This window comes from Leopardus geoffroyi, chromosome A2 (assembly GCF_018350155.1).
Source record: "Leopardus geoffroyi isolate Oge1 chromosome A2, O.geoffroyi_Oge1_pat1.0, whole genome shotgun sequence".
NCBI classification, from domain to species: Eukaryota; Metazoa; Chordata; class Mammalia; order Carnivora; family Felidae; genus Leopardus; species Leopardus geoffroyi.
Window position 1 is genome coordinate 25,589,857 of NC_059331.1, and position 21,684 is coordinate 25,611,540.

Here is a 21,684-nt window from a genome sequence, read left to right on the forward strand (position 1 = left end):
TTTTATTATTCAATATTAATAGTAGATTAGGTTAATTGGATTAGCATAAGTAAGTTACATGTAGTGCTCAGGTGTTACATTTTTTTCAAATATTATATACCCATATACCCTCTTTTAATGTTTGTTCATCTCACTTCCAGTTTCTAAGCAATTGTTTAGGTGTAAACAGCAGTAGACCATTCATTTAATACCCCCATCTGAGGTTCTTTTTGATCCCAGGGGCTGTATACAGACTACCTAGATGTTCTCCTACTTTCTCTTTATCTGGTGAATTCCCACTTTGGGTCTCACTTTCAATTTCACTTCCTCCAAGAACCTATCACTAGAAACGACCCCCTCTCCATATTCTAAATTATATATACCTTGCCTATTCTTTCTCATAACACCTATTGTCTTTTGTAGCACTTAATTATATACTGTTATCAATTCTTAACTAATATCATTATCTTAATAATGTTAGAAACAAAGAGTAAAAAATAATGGTTTTACACAGTAAGAACTGTAAGTGTTAATTTACCAGCACACATTCAAAACCTCCTAAAAAGAAAGCATTCACAGAATATATGGTGTACATTAAATCTCAGGAAACATACCAGCCTGGCTGCAGCGATCACATCGTGAATACTCCGGAGCATTAAATCTTCCACTTGAATGAGCCACTTTTCCACAGCACCTCGCGCTGCAGACGTGGAAATAAGTGCAATCAGTTCCACTCGCTCCCCTTCAGAGCTATACATGGCCTTAATGTCCAAATTGGGAAGGAATTCCAGTTTAGCAATGCCCTCAAAGCATTTTTTTAAATGAGGCTGAACTCTTAGTGGATCTTTGGTCTCTGACAAAATCTCTAACATTTCATCGTTAGATAAGAAGAAAAAACTAGAGAAAAACATGCAAATACAAATGCTTTAGTTATAATTAATTCATCACATATCAGAAAATAATTTTAATTATAGCACAATTAATTATCCATCATACCGAGGGAAGAAAAGCCGTTTTTTTTCAAGATATGCATTGAGCCCTTTCATAATTTTCTCCAAAAGTTCATTGCAGTTCTGCAATTTTTCCAATAAACCTGTTAAGGAAGTAGCAGCAAGGACCTAAAAGATACACATTTGTTCAGGTCAGCACTTACATACCAGATATAATTATAAGACCTATGCATTAATCTATAGTATATGTCAAAAATGTAGAAATGTCAAAAGGCTTATGAAAATTGTAAATTTTTTGTAATGTAAAACTATTATAATTCAATAAATCATAAATATTCTTATCCAAGGATGCAAGTTACAAATGAGAAGTTATGACTCTCATGCACACTTTCATTTCTCCTATATTGTTCTGAATGATGTGGGAAAAGTCTGTTAGGATGGTGTGTGGTTTAATTTTACATTTATAACCATCAACTATAAACTTAACAATCTACAGTATGAGTTGGCAAATTGTATCCCATGGGCTAAATCCAACCTGCTGCCAGTGTCTTTCTTTCTTTCTTTTTTTTTTTTCAGCTTAATAAGGTATAATTGACAAATAAAAATTTTATATAGTTAAGGTATACAACTTGATGTTTTGATATATGAATACACTATGCTGCCAGTTTTTGTACGACCTGTGAACTAAGAATTATTTTTATACTTTTAAAGATTGAAAGAATTGGGACACCTGGGTGGCTCAGTTGGTTAAGTGTCCGACTTCAGCTCAGGTCATGATCTCACAGTTTGAGCTTGAGACCTGTATCGGGCTCTGTGCTGACAGCTCAGAGACTGGAGCCTGCTTCGGATTCTGTGTCTCTCTCTGTCTCTGCCCCTCGACTGTTCACACTCTGTCTCTCTCTCTCTCAAAAATAAATGAACATTAAAAAAAACTTTTTTAAGGTTGAAAGAGGGGCACCTGGGTGGCTCAGGTGGTTAAGCACCTGACTTTGGCTCAGGTCATGATCTCACCGCTTGTGAGTTCGAGCCCCGCATCGGGCTCTGTGCTGAAAGCTCAGAGCCCGGAGCCTGCTTCCAGTTCTGTGTCTCCCTCTCTCTCTGCCCCTCTCCCACTCATGCTCTGTCTCTTTCTCTCAAAAATAAATAAACATTAAAAAATGTTTTAAAATTTAAAAAATTTTGAAAGAATTAAGAGAAAAATCATATTTCATGGCATGTGAAAATGTCACTGTCCAGAAACAGTTGACTGTAGCACAGACACATCCATTCAGTTACGTTGGTCTCAGGCTGCTTTCTCCCTACTACAATGGCAGAGTTGAGTACTTGCAAAAAAGACTGCCTGTCTCACAAAGTCTAAAATATTTATCATCTGGTCCACTGCAGAAAAAATATACTGACTTCTGGTCTATAACAAATCATGTTTCACAAAGGTTCTAAAGTCAATGTGTAAGACAAAATCCTCAAAACTCATAAATTTCAGTGTACTATTGACTCTCAAGAAGTCCAGCATGGCTAATTTTCACCCAGCATTGAAACAAGTTATTTCTTAAGTTGAATGCCAGATTTAAAAAGTGGATGCTTATCTATGGACTATGCATACTATGTGCATGAAAAATACATAGTCTGTCTTTCAACATGAGAATCACACTCAACAAGATGCTATAGTTACTAGGAGAGACACATAGCAAGTGAGGTCAACTGAGAGAACTGAAAACATTTTTTTAATTAAAAAAAAAGTATTTTAGAGAGAGAGTGCGTGAGCAGGGGAGAGGGGCGGAAGCAGAGAAATAGAGAATCTTAAGCAGGCTCCCTGCAGCATAGAAACCGACACGGGGCTTGATCCCACGATCCTGGGATCTCGACCTGAGATGACAGCAAGAATTGGACATTTGGGACACCTGCATGGCTCAGTCGGTTAAGCTTCCAACTTTGGCTCAAGTCATGACCTCGTGGTTGAGTTTGAGCCCCACGTCAGGCTCACTGCTCACAGCTCAGAGCCTGCATCAGATCCTCTGTCCCCCTGCCCCTGCCCCTTCCCTGCTCACAACACCTTTCTTTCTGTCTCTCTTTCTCTCTCAAAACTGAATAAACATTAAAAAAAAAAAAAAAAAGTCGGACAGATGTTCAGCCAACCAAGCCACCCAGGCATCCCAAATTGCAGATTCTTTATTCCTATCACTCCCAAGAATACAGAGTCATTAAGTGGAATATCAGGTGAATCACCTATACTCATTCTCTATCTCTCTCTCTCCCTGCTACTCCTTTCTCTATCTTATTTCATTTTACAAGAGAAGAACAGCAGTCAGTATGTGCCATAGTCAAGTGAGCTAAATGTACATTTGTGAGTCAGCTCCACTGTTAGAGTTACAAGTAGTTTATTATAAGAATTGAAAAGTAAAATTATTTTAATGCTTTGTGCTTTCTTATATTTTTCTGAACTTTCCAGTTTGTATTCAAAGAGCAGGTTTTGTTTTTGTAATCAGAAAAAAAAAACCAAAAACAAAAACAAATGCTTTCTTTAATAGCCAAAATGAAAGGTCCTCTTTATTTGTAAGAGAGAAAACAAACACTTCACCTTGGGATCTTTTTTACAAAACTTCATGATATCTCTCCAATGTCTGTCTACTGTCTGAAACTGACGCCCTTCTTCTGGCATCTGTTGCATGATATCCTCAGAACAAAAAATGGGCTCCAAGTACAGCCACTGAGCTTGTACTTTTAACCATTCATCAATCGTTTCTTGTATTCGAATCAAACGGTCTTCCCAGGCCTTAATGAAAAGCACACTGTACTAAATTCCAATCATTAAAGAAAACCCATAAATTACAACAAGGAATATTTACTTAAAATTCACTGTTATTTAAAAATAATAAATAAATAAATAAATAAATAAATAAATAAATAAATAAATAAAATTCACTGTTATTTTTAAATCAATGCAAAACAGCTCAACGTCACTTATGGGTATCACATGGACTTAGAAAAACTCTAGGAAGTCCAAAGTTTTCCTAAATCATTGGAACTCACCATCGGAAATGACTGCAGTTACTTACACTAAACTCCTAATCTCTAGGGAATCATCCCAAGTCTGAAAAGCATCCAGTAATACCCTGCTGTATACCAGTGGTTATCAACCTAGTGACTATTTTACCCTCCACCTCAAGGGACATTTGACAATGTCTAGAGACATTTACATTGTCACAACTGTTGAAGTGAGGGTGCTACTCATATCTTGTGGGTGCTAATGTTTCAGATCTGTTCTATATGGTTCCACATTAATTTTTAAATATCCGTTCTTATATTTCACCCAAAGCTATCCACAAACTGACTTATTTCCACAGTAATATATATGTAATAAGATTACAGTTTTTGGGTGGTTTTTTTTTTTTTTAAGTAGCCTCCATACCCAGCATAGAGCCCAACACAGCACTTGAACTCACAACCCTGAGATCAAGACTGGAGCTGAGAGATCCAGCCAGATGCTTAACTGATTGAGCCACCTGGGCACCCCAAGCTTATAGCTTTTATAAATAACCGGAAACTATCATATTTGACATACCTTGATCTCTTTTTCAAATGGTTTGATGAAAGGTGAGCCTCTCATTGTCTGAGTTTTTATAATTTGATCATCAAGGAGAGTCTGAATCTCATCTACTGAAGAAAGAATAGAGACTCCAGTATCACGATATGGAGTTACATGAAAAGCAATATCATCCCAGGTTCCTATCATTGTATGCATGGCTTTCTCTAGTGAAAATTCCTAAAAGGGAGAAAAGAAAGAATGAGTTAGTGAAGAAAGGTCTTATTTACTGTACCAACTTTTCCCTGGTGAATCCAGTAATGAGTGCATTACACAGTAATTCTTTTTTTTTTTAATTTTTTTAATGTTTTATTTATTTTTTGAGAGCGAGAGACAGAGTGTGAGTGGGGGAAGGGCAGAAACAGAAGGAGACACAGAATTCAAAGCAGGCTCCAGGCTCTGAGCTGTCAGCACAGAGCCCGATGCAGGGCTGGAACCCACGAACTGTGAGATCATGACCTGAGCCAAAGTCTGACGCTTAACTGATGAGCCACCCAGGCACCCCTACACATAATTCTCTTAACATAATCTGTGGTGACACTGTAACTGTCTTTAGGTTTAAAAAGATTTCTTAAACAATTAAAAAATTCCTAAGAATAATATAGTAGTTTTGCAGATAAACATAAGGGAAGGGAAACAAAAATAATATAAAAACAGGGAGGGGGACAAAACATAAGAGACTTATAAATATGGAGCACAAACTGAGGGTTACTGGAGGAGTTATGGGAGGGGGGATGGGCTAAATAGGTAAGGGGCACTAAGGAATCTACTCCTGAAATCATTGTTTGCCAACTATATCACTATATATGCTAACTATATCACTATATGCTAACTAATTTGGATGTAAATTTAAAAAAATAAAAATAAAATTAAAAAAAGAATAATAGTGTAGTTTTAAAAAATTCACTTGCTGTGAAAACTACCGCTGCCAGTATTAAAACAGACACCAGAATAAAATAGCTGCTGGACCTTCTCTGAAGTGGCCTTTCTGCAGTCTATAGTCTGAAATGCCTTTGTATATTTTAAGAACCCTAGAAGACTGTACTTATTCTGCTAGAATGCAGACACATCAAATGCCAACACACACATGAAGAGGTCAAAGGAGCCATTTCTAGCCTGGATTCAGGACAAAGAAGTAATATAGAAGCACACACTTTGTGGGGTGGGGGGAGGGGGAAGAGCGGTCTTCTGTCAGGTTCCCCCATCTCCTCCCATTGCTATCCAGTACCATACACTCAACCCCAACAAAAACTGTGATTATTTTATTAACAAACTCATCGAATAAAGTGTTTCAGTTGATCTTCATATTTACCTTGCTTGCACCTGCACTTATCACTTCAAATTTTTCCAAGTATGGTGTAAGGTTTAATTTTAAAATTTTTCTCAGTGTAGTTCCAGAGTCTGGAGTCAAGTCATAGCCTACAATTTCTGATATCTGCTTCCAGTGACGAGCTCTCATTCCTGGATTGCACAAGATGGAGACAGTAGGGATATAGTCCTAACAGTGAAAGTATAAACAATAATGAGTCACTCTTTTGACTGACCCACACACATAGATTTTATAGATGAAACCTCAATAGTATAAACGTTTCTTGAGATTATTTAACATATTTGATTAGTCTACTCAAAATCCCAATTAGATTTGGAGGAGAAGAGAAACTAACAAAATGATTCTAAAGTTCATCTGCACAAATAAACATTTAGAAATAGCCTGGAAAATTACAAGAGCAAAAAAGAAGAGGAGTAAATGTTCCATAGAATATTAAAGTATGTGATAAAATTATGCTAATTAAAAGTGTGGTATTATTATAGAAACAGAAAGCTGTTATATATACATGTATATATATATATCAACATAAATATATAAATATTTATAGTAATATATATTTATAAGTATATAAATATATAACATAAATTATAAATACACACACCTACACACATAACATAAATGCGGGAATGGCCTGCACCAAAATGCCAAAATGTAACTTCTGTTTGGAGGTGAAAATGAAACATCAAGTGAAAACACTTAGTTCATCATTCTTGATGTTGACATTAGGACATGTTCTTTAAAATCAGGAAGATAAGCATAGTTATTGTTACTACTTCTAATCAACATTGTATTGAGTGTCCCAGCCAGCGAAGTAACATACATACATACATACATAAAAGATATGGGGATGACACCAGTCAGAACGGCTAAAATTAACAACTCAGGCAACAACAGATGTTGGCAAGGATGCAGAGAAAGAGGATCTCTTTTGTACTGCTGGTGGGAATGCAAACTAGTGCAGCCACTCTGGAAAACAGCATGGAGTTTCCTCAAAAAATTAAAAATAGAACTACCCTACGACCCAGCAATTGCACTACTAGTTGTTTATCCAAGGGATACAGGTGTGCTGTTTCAAAGGGGTAGATGCACCCCAATGTTTACAGCAGCACTATCGACAGTAGCCAAAGTATGGAAACAGCCCAAATGTCCATCAACAGATGAATGGATAAAGAAGATGTGGGATATATATATATACAGTGGAGTATTACTCAGCCATCAGAAAGAATGAAATCTTGCCATTTACAACTACATGGATGAAACTAGAGGGTACTATGCCAAGTGAAATTAGAGAAAGACAAATATACGACTTCACTTATATGAGGAATTTAAGGTGCAAAACAGATGAACAAGGGAAGCAAAAATAATATAAAAACAAGGAGGGGGACAAAACATAAGAGACTCTTAAATACAGAGAACAAACTGAGGGTTGCTGGAGGGGTTGTTGATGAGGGGATGGGCTAAATGGGTGGGATGAGCACTGGGTGTCATACATAGGGCATGAATCACTAGAATCTACTCCTGAAATCATTGTTGCACTGTATGCTAACTAACTTGGATATAAATTTTTTTAAATTAATTAGTTAATAAAAAAACCAAGTAAGTCACAAGTGTTATTAATAAAATCATTTTGTGACTTCAAAAAAAAAGAATGAGTGGAATTCATTTTGATCAATATTCAAATGTTACTGAGATTTAACTAAAAACATTAATTTGATAAGGAAAATTTTAAGAATGATCTTAACTGGAATCCTTAAAGTAAGTCATGATATATAAAGGGTTCTTTTTCAAGAATATAAAATTACAAAATCTATTCCTGATATCTTTCCTTTGTGTTTGGCTCAATATATGACTCATCAAAAGCTAAAATCCAAGGTTGGCTAGAATTAGTTTTTATATATAGAATACAAGGCACTTATTAGCATTATAAAATAATAAAATGTGAAGAAACTTAGATACTCTAAAAAAAAAGATATGAGGAATAGAAATTTAAAAAACAAAACTACCCAAAGAAAACAAAAACACAAATTCAAAAAGATATGTGCACCTCTATGTTTACTGCAGCATTATTTACAACAGCAAAGATATAGAAGCACCCAAGTGTCCATCAATAGATGAATGGAGAAAGAGGATGCAGTATATATATACAATGGAATATTACTCAGACATAAAAATGAATGAGATCATACCATTTGTAACATGGATGGACCTGGAGGGTATAATGAGAAAAAAAACCCTAACATTGTTCGCAAATTATTGTCTGTGTACAATGACTGGATATTAAATTAATATAAAGAAAGTTAAAAGAACCACTGAATACAAGCCACAGATAAAAAGCATAATTAACAAAAAGATAAATTTATGATAGCAACAACAAAATAAAGTACGTAAGGATAAATTATTTTGAAAAAAATTTAAGCTTATTTCTTTTTTAGTAATCTCTACACCCAATGTGTGGCTTGAACCCACAACCGTGAGGTCGAGAGTCACATGCTCTTCCGAATAAGCCACCTAGGCCTCCGTACCTAGGGATAAATTAAATGAAAGCTGTGCAAAGTTATTTCGGAGAAACTATGTTAAAGAAAACCTGGGGCACCTGGGTGGCTCAGTGGGTTAAGCGTCAGACTCTTGGTTTCGGCTCAGGTCATAACCTCATGGTTTGATGAGTTCAAGCCCCTCATTGGGTTCTGTGCTGACAGCATGGAGCCTGCTTGGGATTCCCTCTCTCCTTCTCTCTCTGCCCTTCCCCACTTGCACTGTCTCTCAAAATAAATAAACTTATTAAAAAAAAAAAAAGATGTGAAAGAAAATCTAAACAGAGATGTATACCACACACTGATAGATTCATTATTATATAAGTGACAAAGGATTATTATTCAGAATATATAAATTAACAACAAAAACAATGGAAACAAATACTGTAACAAAAATACCAAAAGAGTCAAAGGGCATTAATAGACATTTCACAGAAGAAGAAATATGAAATGTAAGTACTTTGAGGGCAGGGATTTTTTGTTCATATGACTCTAAGTAGGAAAATCAATAAATTAGATAAGTAAGCAATAATATATAGCAGTGAAAATGAACGACTACAGTCATTCCCAAGACATGGATGAGTTTTAGAAACATAATGTTAAGTGAAGAAAATCAAGTCACAGAAGACTACATACAGATGATATGTTTTTATAAATTGTTACATACAAATGTGAATTAACAACAAAAAAGAGAAATACAAACAGAATTTATGACACACTTATCTTCAAGGGAGATTAAGGGGCTTAAAATAGGGAAGGATCACATAGAAGGAAGCAAGAGTATTGATGAGCTTTTAATTTTAAAGAAGAGGGGAGGGTTCGTGGGTGTTCATTTTCTTCATAGCTTACATATATGTAACATATATTCTCCAAGTATTGGATAATAAAAATTTGCTAACAAAGATAAAGAAAGAGTACTTATCTTTTCCTCTTCCCAATCCAATTCAAAGCCCAACAAAATTATACTTGCACTTCTGGTTACCTCCTTAGTAAAGCCTTACCTGTTTTCCAAATGACAAAATTAATTGCTCCGTGCCCTATTCTTTCAGAGGATGCTACCATCCTCTACCTATGAATTGCCTTATTCTACCTCGTACTACAACCAGTTGTTCACAGTCTATTTCTCTTTCCACATCGTGTTCTCTCTGAGAGGCAGAAGCCAATTTGTGTGAACTGGACAACAACAATTTTAAACTGTAAGACTCTAATGTCAATATCTAAGCCACTAATTATGTGAGAAAAATAAATAAAAGACAATTAGATTGGAAAGAAAAACATAAAACTACCTCTATTTACAGATTACATGATCTTGTATATAGAAAATTCTACGGAATTCATTTCTTTTTTTCATTCTATATTTCAGTAATCTCTACACCCAATATGGTGCTCAAACTTACAACCCTGACATCAAAAGTCATATGTTCCACCAACTGAGCTAGCCACGTGCCCCAAAAAGGAATTTATTTAAGAACTGTTAAAACTAATAGATGAGTTCAGCAAGATTGCAGGATACAATATCAACATACAAAAATTACTTGTGTTTGTATAAACTAGCAATAAACAACCCAAAATTGAAAGTAAGGGAAAAAATCTCATGTACAATAGCATCAAGAAATACAAAATACTCGAGAGTAAATTTGATAAAAGAAATGCAACGTTTGTAGACTAAAAATTACAAATAATTGTTAAATGAAATTAAAGAAGACCAAATAAAAGTAAAAATACTCCTTGCTCACATATTGAAAGAATTAATATTGTTAAGACAGCGATCTTCCCAAGTCAATCTAAAGATTCAATGCAATGCCAGCTTCCTTTTTTTAATGTTTAAAAAATTTTTTTAATTTTTATTCATTTGAGAGAGAAAGAGAGAGAAGGGGGGGATGGGCAGAGAGAGAGGAGGACAGAGGATCAGAAGGAGACTCAGCTGACAGCGGTGAGCCTGATGCGGTGCTTGAACTCAGGAACTGTGAGATCATGACCTGAGCTGAAGTCCGATGCTCAACTGACTGAGCCCCCCAGGTGCCTAAGGTTTAAAATGTATTTTAAGGGGCGCCTGGGGGGCTCAGTCGGTTGAGCGTCCGACTTCAGCTCAGGTCACGATCTTGCGGTCCGTGAGTTCGAGCCCCGCGTCGGGCTCTGGGCTGATGGCTCAGAGCCTGGAGCCTGCTTCCGATTCTGTGTCTCCATCTCTCTCTACCCCTCCCCCGTTCATGCTCTGTCTCTCTCTGTCTCAAAAATAAATAAAAAAATGTTAAAAAAAATTTAAAAAAAATAAATAAAATGTATTTTAATAAGTTGATACTGCATTGTTGCTCCACTTCTCAGAAAAATTCCAAGATATTAGGGACAAATAGAATATGGTACACAAGTAAAAAATGCACAGCATAACTAAGATAGGCAAAGCTAAGAGCTGCTGTCCTAGATGCAGCATATCGCAACACTCTTCCCAAGTTTGTGCTAGGTCTATCAACAAAAGCTGTGAACAGCAATATCATAGACACAAAGGGGCCATTCCTGGGTTGTCCTTATCCAAAGAAAATATGGAAGAAAGATTTTTCTAAAGACATACTAAATGAAAATCTTTAAAAGATTTCACGTCTTCCAAAAGCACAAGCAACAAAAGAAAAAAAATATATATAAATGAGACATCATCAGAATTTAAAACTTCTGTGCTTCAAAACACATCATCAAAAAAAACTAAAAGACAATCCACAGATCACAATGAAAACAGCCATCAATATTTTGTTTTTAAAAAGAGTTTTGAAAATGATCACTTAACTAAAACTTGAAAGCTATAAATTAATTATCCACACTCTCATGACAATTTTGTTGGTGAATAACAAACAGAGATCTATTTCTTTAAAATATATTTGTGCAGAAACTGCATATAACTCTAAGTTTTACTCCTAACATAAGTATGTTTGGGAGTATTCTATTCTATACTTGCCAGTGTGGAGAACAAAATAGTTTTTAAGAATAAAGAAATATATATATATATATATATATATATATATATATATATATATATATATATATTTTCTGTATTTTACATGTAGCAGAATTATCATCCAGAGGGTTTTTTTTTGTATTCACAAGGTGATATGTGTATTGTAAAACAATAATGGTGAAGGAAATAAAAAGGCTTTTAAAATTGTTTTAAATATTTATGAAGTTATTATTTCAGAGAGTATAGTGATATCTTTTTTTTATATTTTTTTAAGTTTATTTATTTATTTTGAGAGAGAGGCAGACAGCGTGAGTGAGGGAGGGGCACAGACAGAGGGAGAGAGAGAATCCCAAGCAGGCTCTGTGGTGCCAGAGCAGAGCCCAACATGGGGCTTGAACTTACAAAACCGTGAGATCATGACCTGAGCTGAAACCAAGAGTCAAACGCTAACAGACTTATACACCCAGGTGCCTCAGAGAGTATACTGATATCTTAACAGCTTACCTAGATCATAAATTAATCAAAATGTACTTTTTAATAAAACCTGATACTTAAAATATATTAAAAAAAATAAAATAATAAAAGACAATCCACAGAATAAATGGGAGAAATTTTTTTTCTTCCCCCCACCCCCCATTTTAGAGAGAAAGAGAGCATGTGTGTGAGCAGGGGAGAGGAACAGAGGGAGAGAGAGAGAATCCCAAGCAGGCTCTATGTTCAGTGCAGAGCCTGATGTGGGGCTTGATCCCATGACCCAGCCCAAAATCAAGAGTCAGACATTCAACTGACTGAGCCACCCAGGTGTTCCCAAAATTTTTTTTTAATTTTTTTTAACGTTTATTTATTTTTTTGAGACAGACAGAGACAGAGCATGAACAGGGGAGGAGCAGAGAGAGAGGGAGACACAGAATCTGAAACAGGCTCCAGGCTCTGAGCTGTCAGCACAGAGCCCAACACAGGGCTCGAACTCACGGACCGTGAGATCATGACCTGAGCCGAAGTCAGATGCTTAACCGACCAAGCCACCCAGGCGCCCCCCAAATTTTTTAAATCATATATTTAATAAGGGACTTATCTCTAGAATATACAAAAAAAAAAAAAAACTACAATTAAATAAGAGACAAATAACCATTCAATTTAAAAATGGGCAAAGGATTTAAACAGATGTATTTCCAAAGAAAATATAAAAACGGGGATGCCTGTGTGGCTCAGTTGGTTAACTGTCTGACTTCAGCTCACATCATGATCTCATGGTATGTGGGTTCAGGGTCTGCGTCCGGCTCTGTGCTGACAGCTCAGAGCCTGGAGCCTGCTTTGGATTCTGTGTCTCCCTCTCTCTCTGTCCCTCCCCCGCTCATGGTCTGTCTTTCTCTGACTCTCAAAAATGAATAAATTTTTTAAAAAAATTTTTAGGGTGTTTCGGTGGCTCAGTCAGTTAAGTGTCTGGCTTCGGCTCAGGTCATGATCTCGTGGTCAGTGGGTTCAAGCCCTGCATCGGGCTCAGCCTGGAGCCTGCTTTGGATTCTGTGTCTCCCTCTCTCTCTCTGCCCTTGCCCCACTCATGCTCTGTCTCTGACTCTCTCAAAAATAAATATTTTTTTTTTAATTTTTAAAGAAAATATAAAAATGGCCAATAAGCACAGTAAAAGATGTTCAACATCATTAGGCATTAGATAAATACAAATCCAAACCACAATGAGATACCACTTTATCCCACTGGGATGGCTATACTCAAAACAACAGACAATAACAAGTGTTGATCAGGATGTGGACACATTGGAACTCCTGTTCATTGCTGGTGGAAATGTAAAACAGTGAAGCCCCTTTGGAATATAGTCTTGCAGTTCCTCAAAAAGTTAAACATAGAATTTTCACTCCTACGTACATACTCCAGAGGAGTGAAACAAATGTCCACGTAAAAACTTGCACATGCATAATCATAGTGACATTATTCCTAAGAGCTAAAAAGTGCAACAATGCAAATGTCCATCAACTGATGAATGGATAAACAAAGTGTGGTACATCCATACAGTAAAATATTATTCATCAATAAAAAGAATGGGGGGTGCCTGGATGGCTCACTTGGTTAAGCCTCTGACTCTTGGTTTGGGCTCAGGTCATGATCTCATGGTTCGTAAGTTTGAGCCCTGGGTCAGGCTCTGCACTGACAGCACAGAGCCTGCTTGGCATTCTCTCTCTCTCCCTCTCTCTTTGCAACCCCCACATCTCCCTCACTCTCAAAATAAATAAATAAACTTAAAAAGAATGAACAATACATGTTACAACACAGAAGAACAATGAAAACATGCTAAGTGAGAGAAGTCAGTCACAAAGGCCACATATAATATGATTCCATTTATATGAAATGTCTGGGATAGATAAATCCATAGAGACAGAAAATGGATTGGTAGTTGCCATTGTCTTGGAGGAGGAGGAAATGGGGAGTGACTGCCATTAGCTACAGGCTAACTTTCTGGTATAATGAAGATGTTCTAAAATTAGATAGTGGTGATGGTTGCAAAACTGTGAATATTCTAAGAAGCCACTGAACTGTATGCTTGAAAGAGTAAATGTTATGATATGTGGATTATATCTCAATAATCTATTGAAAAAATACAAGCTAGTAACAAACTGTAAGCTAATGATAAAATTGTAAGTACATAAGAATATATTTTTTCAAGTTGAAAGCAATCAAACAACATTACCCAACACTAACTTTGTTTCCAGCACCATATTACAGGGCACGGGTTCCCCCAATTTTTGGTTTCACAACAGGTGTTAATAAAAATTATTTAAAACTTGTGTGACGAGGGGGAGCAAAAAAAAAGAAAAAAAAGGTAGGTGGTGTGTCCTTTCAATGCCATCTCAGGTACAGGGCCACCTGAGAAAAATGTAACTAAAGACTGTATTATGTTCAACTCATTGTTTATTATTCAAAGTCCCAGACATTGTAAAATTATAACTTGCATTTTTTTGTCCAGTAGAGGTGCAAATAATTCTATCTGAAAAAAAGGTAAGTCCAAATATGTTTATTTGGTTTATTCTGTATGACATTAACCAGCTTTATATCAATACTAGAATCTTTTTTTAACATTCCTTTACTAAATTGCCCACAAATACTCAGCTCCTGAAATGCTCTTTGAACCAGACTTAACACCTAACTGGTTCTCTCATTAATTAATAAATAGAATAAAATATTTGACACGTTTATTTTTCTAAATTTTTTTAGTGTTTGTTTTTGAGAGAGACAGAGACAGAGTATGCGTGGGGGAGGGGTAGAGAGAGAGGGAAACACAGAATCCAAAGCAGGCCCCAGGCTCTGACCTGTCAGCAGCCCAATGCGGGCCTCGAACTCACAGACTGTGAGATCAAGACCTGAGCCGAAGTCAGACGCTTAACCGACTGAGCCACCAAGGTGCCCGACACATGTTTATTTTTATATTTGTATGACAGTCATGTCTACATTTTTTTGCAAATAATAATTTAATTAGGTAATTTTTTAAATTGGAAGATCATAGATTATCCAACTTTTCCTTTTTTTAAATGTTTATTTACTTTTGAGAGAGGGAGAGCAGGGGAAGGGCAGAGAGAGAGGGAGTCAGAGGATCTGAAGAGGGCTCCACACTGTCAGTTGAGAGCGCAATGCAGGGCTCAAACTCACCAACCAGGAGGTCATGACCTGAGCTGAAGCCCGATGCTTAACCAACTAAGGCACCCATATTATCCAACTTTTCATTTTGATTAGTAAGGACTTTGTTTTTGACTTTCCATTTTTTATCACCATCATGTGTTTTTGCTTACCATTATATTCCTCAGCATTCATTGGAACTTGGAATAACATAACAGGTGCTCAATAAGTATTTGTTAAATAAATGAATTTTTAACACCTATGAAATAGAAAGTACATACTCTCAAAGTGAATAAATTTAGCTTTATTAAAAATTCATTATTGAGCACCTGGGTGCCTCAGTCAGTTAGGCGTCCAACCTCGATCTCACAGCTCGGGAGTTCAAGTCTCACATCAGGCTCTGTACTCACAGCTCAGAGCCTGGAGCCTCTGCTTTGGATTCTGTGTCTCCTTCTCTCTCTGCCCCTCCCCCCCACTCCTGCTAGCACTCTGTCTCTCTCTCTTAAAAATAAACATTTTTTTTTTAAAAAGAAAAAAAGAAAGAAAAAATCATTATCGTGCTCACTTCGGCAGCACATATACTAAAACAGGAACGATACAGAGCAGATTAGCACAGCCCCTGTGCACGGATGACATGCAAATTTGTGCAGTGTTCCATATTTTTTAAGTTATTTATTTATTTGGTAAATCTCTACACCCAACATGTGTCTTGAACTCATGACCCCGAGATCAAGAGTTCTGTGCTCTTCCAACTGAGCCAGCCAGGCACCCTGAAGCATTCCATATCAAATAATAATAATAATAATAATAATAATAATAATAATAATTCCTTATCCTCTCACAGAAGGTGAGAGGCTGGAAGGAGCTGAGTGTAGAATAGGCAGCTTGCATGGACAGTACCTCAGTAGGAGGCTGGAGAGGAAACAAACTCTATACTCAACAAGTCTTAATGACCTAGCATATGTCAGGCTCAGTTATAGTCATGGAGATACAACAGTGAACAACACCACCAAATCATTACACGGTCTTTATTCTGTGATTTTGCCATTTACCAGTAAATATGTAATCATCAACTATCACAGTCCTTTGCTGTGGAGTTTATTTTATTAAATTTTACTTATTTATTTTGAGAGAGAGAGAGAGAGAGAGAGAGAGAGAGCATGAGCAGGAGAGGGGCAGAGAGAGGGAGATGAGAGAATCCCAAGCAGGCTTCACACTGTCAGCATAGAGCCTCACAAGGAGCTTGATTTCACCAACCGTGAGAAGGTGACCTGAGCCGAGATTAAGAGTTGGATGCTTAACCCACTGAGCCACCCAGGCGTCCATATTTTAAAAGGGAAAAAATATTAACTCCATGTAATAGTAGGAGTAGGGTCCTAAAAACTCTCATGATGAAAGAATATAAGGAAAATAGGATTAGAAGGAATTAACAAAAAGTACATATACGAAATTCCTTATTGACTTTCTATATTCATTACAAATACTTATTTAGCATCTACACTGTTTAGTATCTACATCATTGTTAGTGATTATGATATATCAATAAATTAAACAAATATCCTTTGTACAAACTTCCAGTGATAAAGTAAATACGCTCTGGGGATACAACGTACAGCATGGTGACTATAGTACCATACTGTATATTTCAAAGTTGCTAAGAGTAGATTTTAAAAGTTCTTACCACAAGAAAAAAATCTTGCCATTATGTGTGGTAATGGATGTCAACTAGACTTATTGTGGTGATCATTTTGCAATGTATACAAATATCAAATCATTATGTTGTACTCCTGAACCTAATACAATGCTATATGTTATTTATATCTCAATAACGATTTAATTATATGGTATGTTAAGGGGTAATAAATGATACAGAAAATAGGGAAATTAGAGCAGGATAAGAATCAGAACCAGTGGGGGTATCAAGCAAGATGCTCAGGGAAGGCTTCCTGGATATGGTGATAATTTGAACAAAGATTTTAGGAGGGGAGGATATGAGACAAGAGCATATGTAAGTGAAGAGAACAGTAGGCAGGGGTAATAGCTGAAGCACAGGCCCTCAGGCAGGAGGGCTTAAGAAACGAGAATGGGGGACAGTATGGCTGGGGCATCTGCTGTGAGGGATGAGAGAAGGTGGAGGCAAGGTCAGAGAAATAAAGAAAAGTTCAAGTGAAGTTAGAGGGATAAAGAGGAGCCAGATTATGGAGTGCTATGTAAACTTTTTATCTGAGTAAAACATTAAGGCTTTGCAGAACTTTGAGGAGAGGAGTAACATGATCTGACTTAATTTTTCTAGTTGCTCTATTTTTAACAGACGATGGGAGGAAGGTAGGGGCAAAGGTAGACACAGGGAAACCCATTAGGACCTTTTTGTAGAAATCCATGTAAAAGATGATTTAACGTGGACCAGGGCGATGGCAATGGGAGAGTGAATTTTGAGTTTGCCACGTGGTTAGATATCCAAGGAAAGGTTACAAGTAGGAGGTTGTATATATGAATCTTGGAACTGGCTAGAGAAGTCTGGGATACCAGTTAAAGATTTGGGAGTTGCCAGCATATAATCATGTATAAACTCATCTATATTTTTGATGAGACTGATGAGATCATCAAGAGAGTTAGGGTAGATAGAGAAAAGGACCAATGACTGAGCCCTAAGAACTTCCAACATTAAGAGGCTGGGAAGAGTAAGAAAAAATAGCAAGGAAAAATATAGTGATGCTACTAGTGATATGGGACAGTTTATTTATCTTCCATCTCAAGATGACTTCCAGAGATGATGACACTATGCCACGGTGATAGAGATGATGATGATGTGACGGTGGTGATAAGAAAAGAAAGGAGAGGGGTGCCTGGGTAGCTCAGTCTGTCAAGCATCCAACTCTTGGTTTCTGCTCAGGTCATGATCTTGCAGTTTGTGAGTTCAAGCCCCAAGTCAGGCTCCACACTGACAGCACAGAGCTTGCTTGGGATTCTCTATCTCTCCCTGTCTCTCTGCCCCTCCTCTTGTCACACACCAAAATATTTAAATAAACTCACTCTCTCTCTCTTTCAAAATATTTAAATAAACTTAAAAAAAAGAAAAAAGAAAAGAAATGAGAATATCATGAGGATAAATTTTAAAAGGATCATATAAGCTAAATGTGAACAATGAACTGTAACTAAGTTCCTTACTAGGCAAATTAGGAAAAAAAAAGAGAGAAAATTTAAATTAACATTTGGAGGACTTCAAGCTGTATTATAAAGCTGTAATCATCAAGACAGTATAGTACTGCCACAAGAACACTCAGATTAGTGGAATAGAAAACAGAACTCAGAAATGGACCCACAAACATATGGCCAACTAATCTTTGACAAACCAGGAAGAATATCTAATGGAATAAAGACAGTCTCTTCAGCAAATGGTGCTGGGAAAACTGGACAGCGACATGCAGAAGAATGATCCTGGACTACTTTCTTACACCACACACAAAAATAAACTCAAAATGGATGAAAGACCTAACCATAAGACAGGAAGCCATCAAAAGCCTTGAGGAGAAAGCAGGCAACAACCTCTTTGACCTTGGCTGCAGCAACTTCTTACTCAACCCGTCTCCAGAGGCAAGGGAAACAAAAGCAAAAATGAACTATTGGGACCTCATTAAAATAAAAAGCTTCTGCACAGCGAAGCAAACAATCAGCAAAACTGAAAGGCAACCAACAGAATGGGAGAAGATATTTGCAAATGACATATCAGATAAAGGGTTAGTATCCAAAATCTATCAAGAACTTCTCAAACTCAACACCCAAAAAATAAATAATCCAGTGAAGAAATGAGCAAAAGACATGAATAGCTGCTTCTCCAAAGAAGACATCCAGATGGCCAACTGACACATGAAAAAATGCTCAACATCACTCATCATCTGGGAAATACAAATCAAAACCACAAGGAGATACCACCTCACACCTGTCAGAATGGCTAACATTAACAGCTCAGGCAACAACAGATGTTGGTGAGGATGTGGAGAAAGAGGATCTCTTTTGCACTGCTGGTGGGAATGCAAACTGGTGCAGTCACTCTGGAAAACAGCATGGAGGTTCCTCAAAAAATTAAAAATAGAACTAGCCTATGACCCAGCCATTGCACTACTAGGTATTTATCCAAGGGATACAGGTGTGCTGTTTCAAAGAGGCACATGTACCCCAATATTTATAGCAGCACTATTGACAATAGCCAATGTATGGAAAGAGCCCAAATGTCCATCGATGGATGAATGGATAAAGAAGATGTGGTATATATATACAATGGAGTATTACTCAGCAATCAAAAGAATGAAATCTTGCCATTCGCAACTATGTGGTTGGAACTGGGGGGTATTACGCTAAGTGAAATTAGTCGGTCAGAGAAAGACAAAAATCATATGACTTCACTCATATGAGGATTTTAAGAGACAAAACAGATGAACATAAGGGAAAGGAAATGAAAATAATATAAAAACAGGGAGAGGACAAAACAGAAGAGACTCATAAATGGAGAACAAACAGAGGGTTAGTGGAGGGGTTGTAGGAGGGGGATGGGCTAAATGGGTAAGGAGCATTAAGGAATCTACTCCTGAAATCATTGTTGTATATATGCTAACTAACTTGGATGTAAATTTAAAAAAAAAAATTAAATTTAGGGGCGCCTGGGTGGCTCAGTTGGTTAAGCGTCTGACTTCAGCTCAGGTCACGATCTCGCGGTCCGCGAGTTCGAGCCCCGCGTTGGGCTCTGGGCTGATGGCTCAGAGCCTGGAGCCTGCTTCCAATTCTGTGTCTACCTCTCTCTCTGCCCCTCCCCCGTTCATGCTGTGTCTCTCTCTGTCTCAAAAATAAATAAACGTTAAAAAAAATTTAAAAAATTAAAAAAATTAAATTTAAAATATATGAAAAAAAATTTTAATAAAATAAAATGAAAAAAAGTTTTTAAATTAATTAACAATATTTGGAATTGGAATGAAAAGGGAATTATCCATACAGATTCTTCAGACATTAAAAAGATAATAAAAATATTATGAGCAACTTTATGGTAACAAATTCAACAACTTAGAAGAAATGGAAAAGTTCTTTGGAAAATACAACTTATCAAAATCGACACAAAATTAAATACAAATCTGAATATCCCTATATCTATTAAAGAAATTGAATCCTTTTCAAAACCTTTCCCACAAGAAAATCCAATGACTTCACTGGTGAATGTGCCTCTAACATATTTAAGAAATAATTAATACCAATTTTATAGAAAACTCAGAAAATAGAGAACATAAAACTCTCCAATTTCTTTCATAAGGACATCATAATCCTGATACTGAAACCTGGCAAAGACATTACAAAAATGTTAAGACCAACATCTCTCCTGAATTTAACCCCAAAAATCCTCAATAAAATGTTAGCAAACAATAAACTATGGAAATACTAGAAGAAAACATTATCTTGGAATGAGGAAAGCATTTCTAGCTATAATTTAAAATTCAGTAGACAAAGGAAAAGAATGGGGGCACCTGGCTGGCTCAGTCATTGGGGCATGCGACTTTTGATCTCAAGGTCATGGGTTCAAGCTCCATTCTGGGCATAGAAATTACTTAATAAAAAAATAAAAATAAAAAAGGAATAGAATGATGACTGCATAAAAATAAAAAACCTTCCTTTTCCATTTACTTCAGGAACAATAAATCTAAATTCAAATAAAAAGGCTTCTGCAAGGCAAGATACATGATAAATAAAGTCAAAAAACAAATAATAAATATTTGCAAAATACATCATACATAGAAAAAGCCTAATGTCTTTAATATATGTGAATTACATATATATATACTTACAATATAATACCCTGGGAAATTAATGTGTCTTAGAAATATTAATATAATCAATATTAATGTATAAATAATATCTGTATATATTATATCCTAGAAATCAGTAAGAAAAAGATCAATAATTCAATAGACAGACAGACAATGATAAGACCAAACATTTCACAAAGAAATACAAAACATTCTTAAATATATAAAAATATGCTTAATGCTTTACATAATAAGAGAAATAAAAATTCTCTTATATTAGCAAAAACTCAAGTTTGATGATATTCTCTTGTTGAGGGTGGTGAGAGTTTAAACTGGTATAGCCCCTATGTAAGGTAATTTGACTATAGATTTTATTCTGGCATTTACTCTTCTGGAATTTGCTTTGTAGTCATACTTGCACACACATGAAATCATACCAGTATATAACACTATATAGGTATAACAAAAAAAAGAGAAAAGGTTTGTATGTGATGAGGAAAGGTCTCTAAGATAAAGTAATCAAAACAAAGAGGGAAAATAATACATATAGGACACTGTATTTTATGTAAAAAGATGGAAGAATAAGAACATATGTTTATATGGTTGTATGTGTAACAAAACTCAAGTGTATACACGAAAGTAGTAACATTGATAACCTGAGTTATACAGGTAGAAACATGGGAAGGAGACTCTTCGGATATATCTCTATTTTTTAAGCCACATAAATATATTAAATATTGAAAACGATTTTAAGTAGTTTCTTTAAAAAAAATCCAGGCAGCTCATGGAATCTCTGAGAGTGCTAGATACAGACACAAACAATACTTAAAATCCCATCCAAGTTTCCACTGCATTGACACTGGAAATGGCACCACCCCTGGAACCCGGCCACTACTGCCTAGGGAAGCTGGAGGCCTTATGAACTGTCACAAAAACTGTTAGTATTTCTT

The 21,684-nt window shown here is 36.2% G+C and overlaps 1 protein-coding gene, 1 long non-coding RNA gene and 1 other non-coding gene across 8 annotated transcripts in view; 2 read left to right on the plus strand and 1 right to left on the minus strand.

Moving 5' to 3' along the window:
- The window catches only part of DNAH12 (dynein axonemal heavy chain 12), a 220,239-nt gene that overhangs the window by 161,482 nt on the left and 37,073 nt on the right, over positions 1-21,684 (minus strand). For 4 of the 6 annotated variants that reach the window (XM_045493288.1, XM_045493286.1, XM_045493287.1 and 1 more), the window contains 5 exons: positions 5,822-6,007; positions 4,489-4,689; positions 3,505-3,699; positions 976-1,097; positions 594-876 (listed from right to left, as the gene is read on the minus strand). In XM_045493288.1, coding sequence (XP_045349244.1) covers positions 594-876; positions 976-1,097; positions 3,505-3,699; positions 4,489-4,689; positions 5,822-6,007 — 987 coding nt within the window. The remainder of the gene's footprint in view (positions 1-593; positions 877-975; positions 1,098-3,504; positions 3,700-4,488; positions 4,690-5,821; positions 6,008-21,684) is intronic. The other 2 variants (XM_045493291.1, XM_045493290.1) reach the window with 1 other exon arrangement.
- On the plus strand, positions 3,311-18,304 carry LOC123605774. Its single transcript, XR_006715882.1, has 3 exons — positions 3,311-3,323; positions 16,561-16,564; positions 18,164-18,304. It is a non-coding gene; the product is annotated as an uncharacterized LOC123605774 (long non-coding RNA).
- On the plus strand, positions 15,503-15,609 carry LOC123607732. The gene has a single exon (XR_006716881.1). It is a non-coding gene; the product is annotated as a U6 spliceosomal RNA (small nuclear RNA).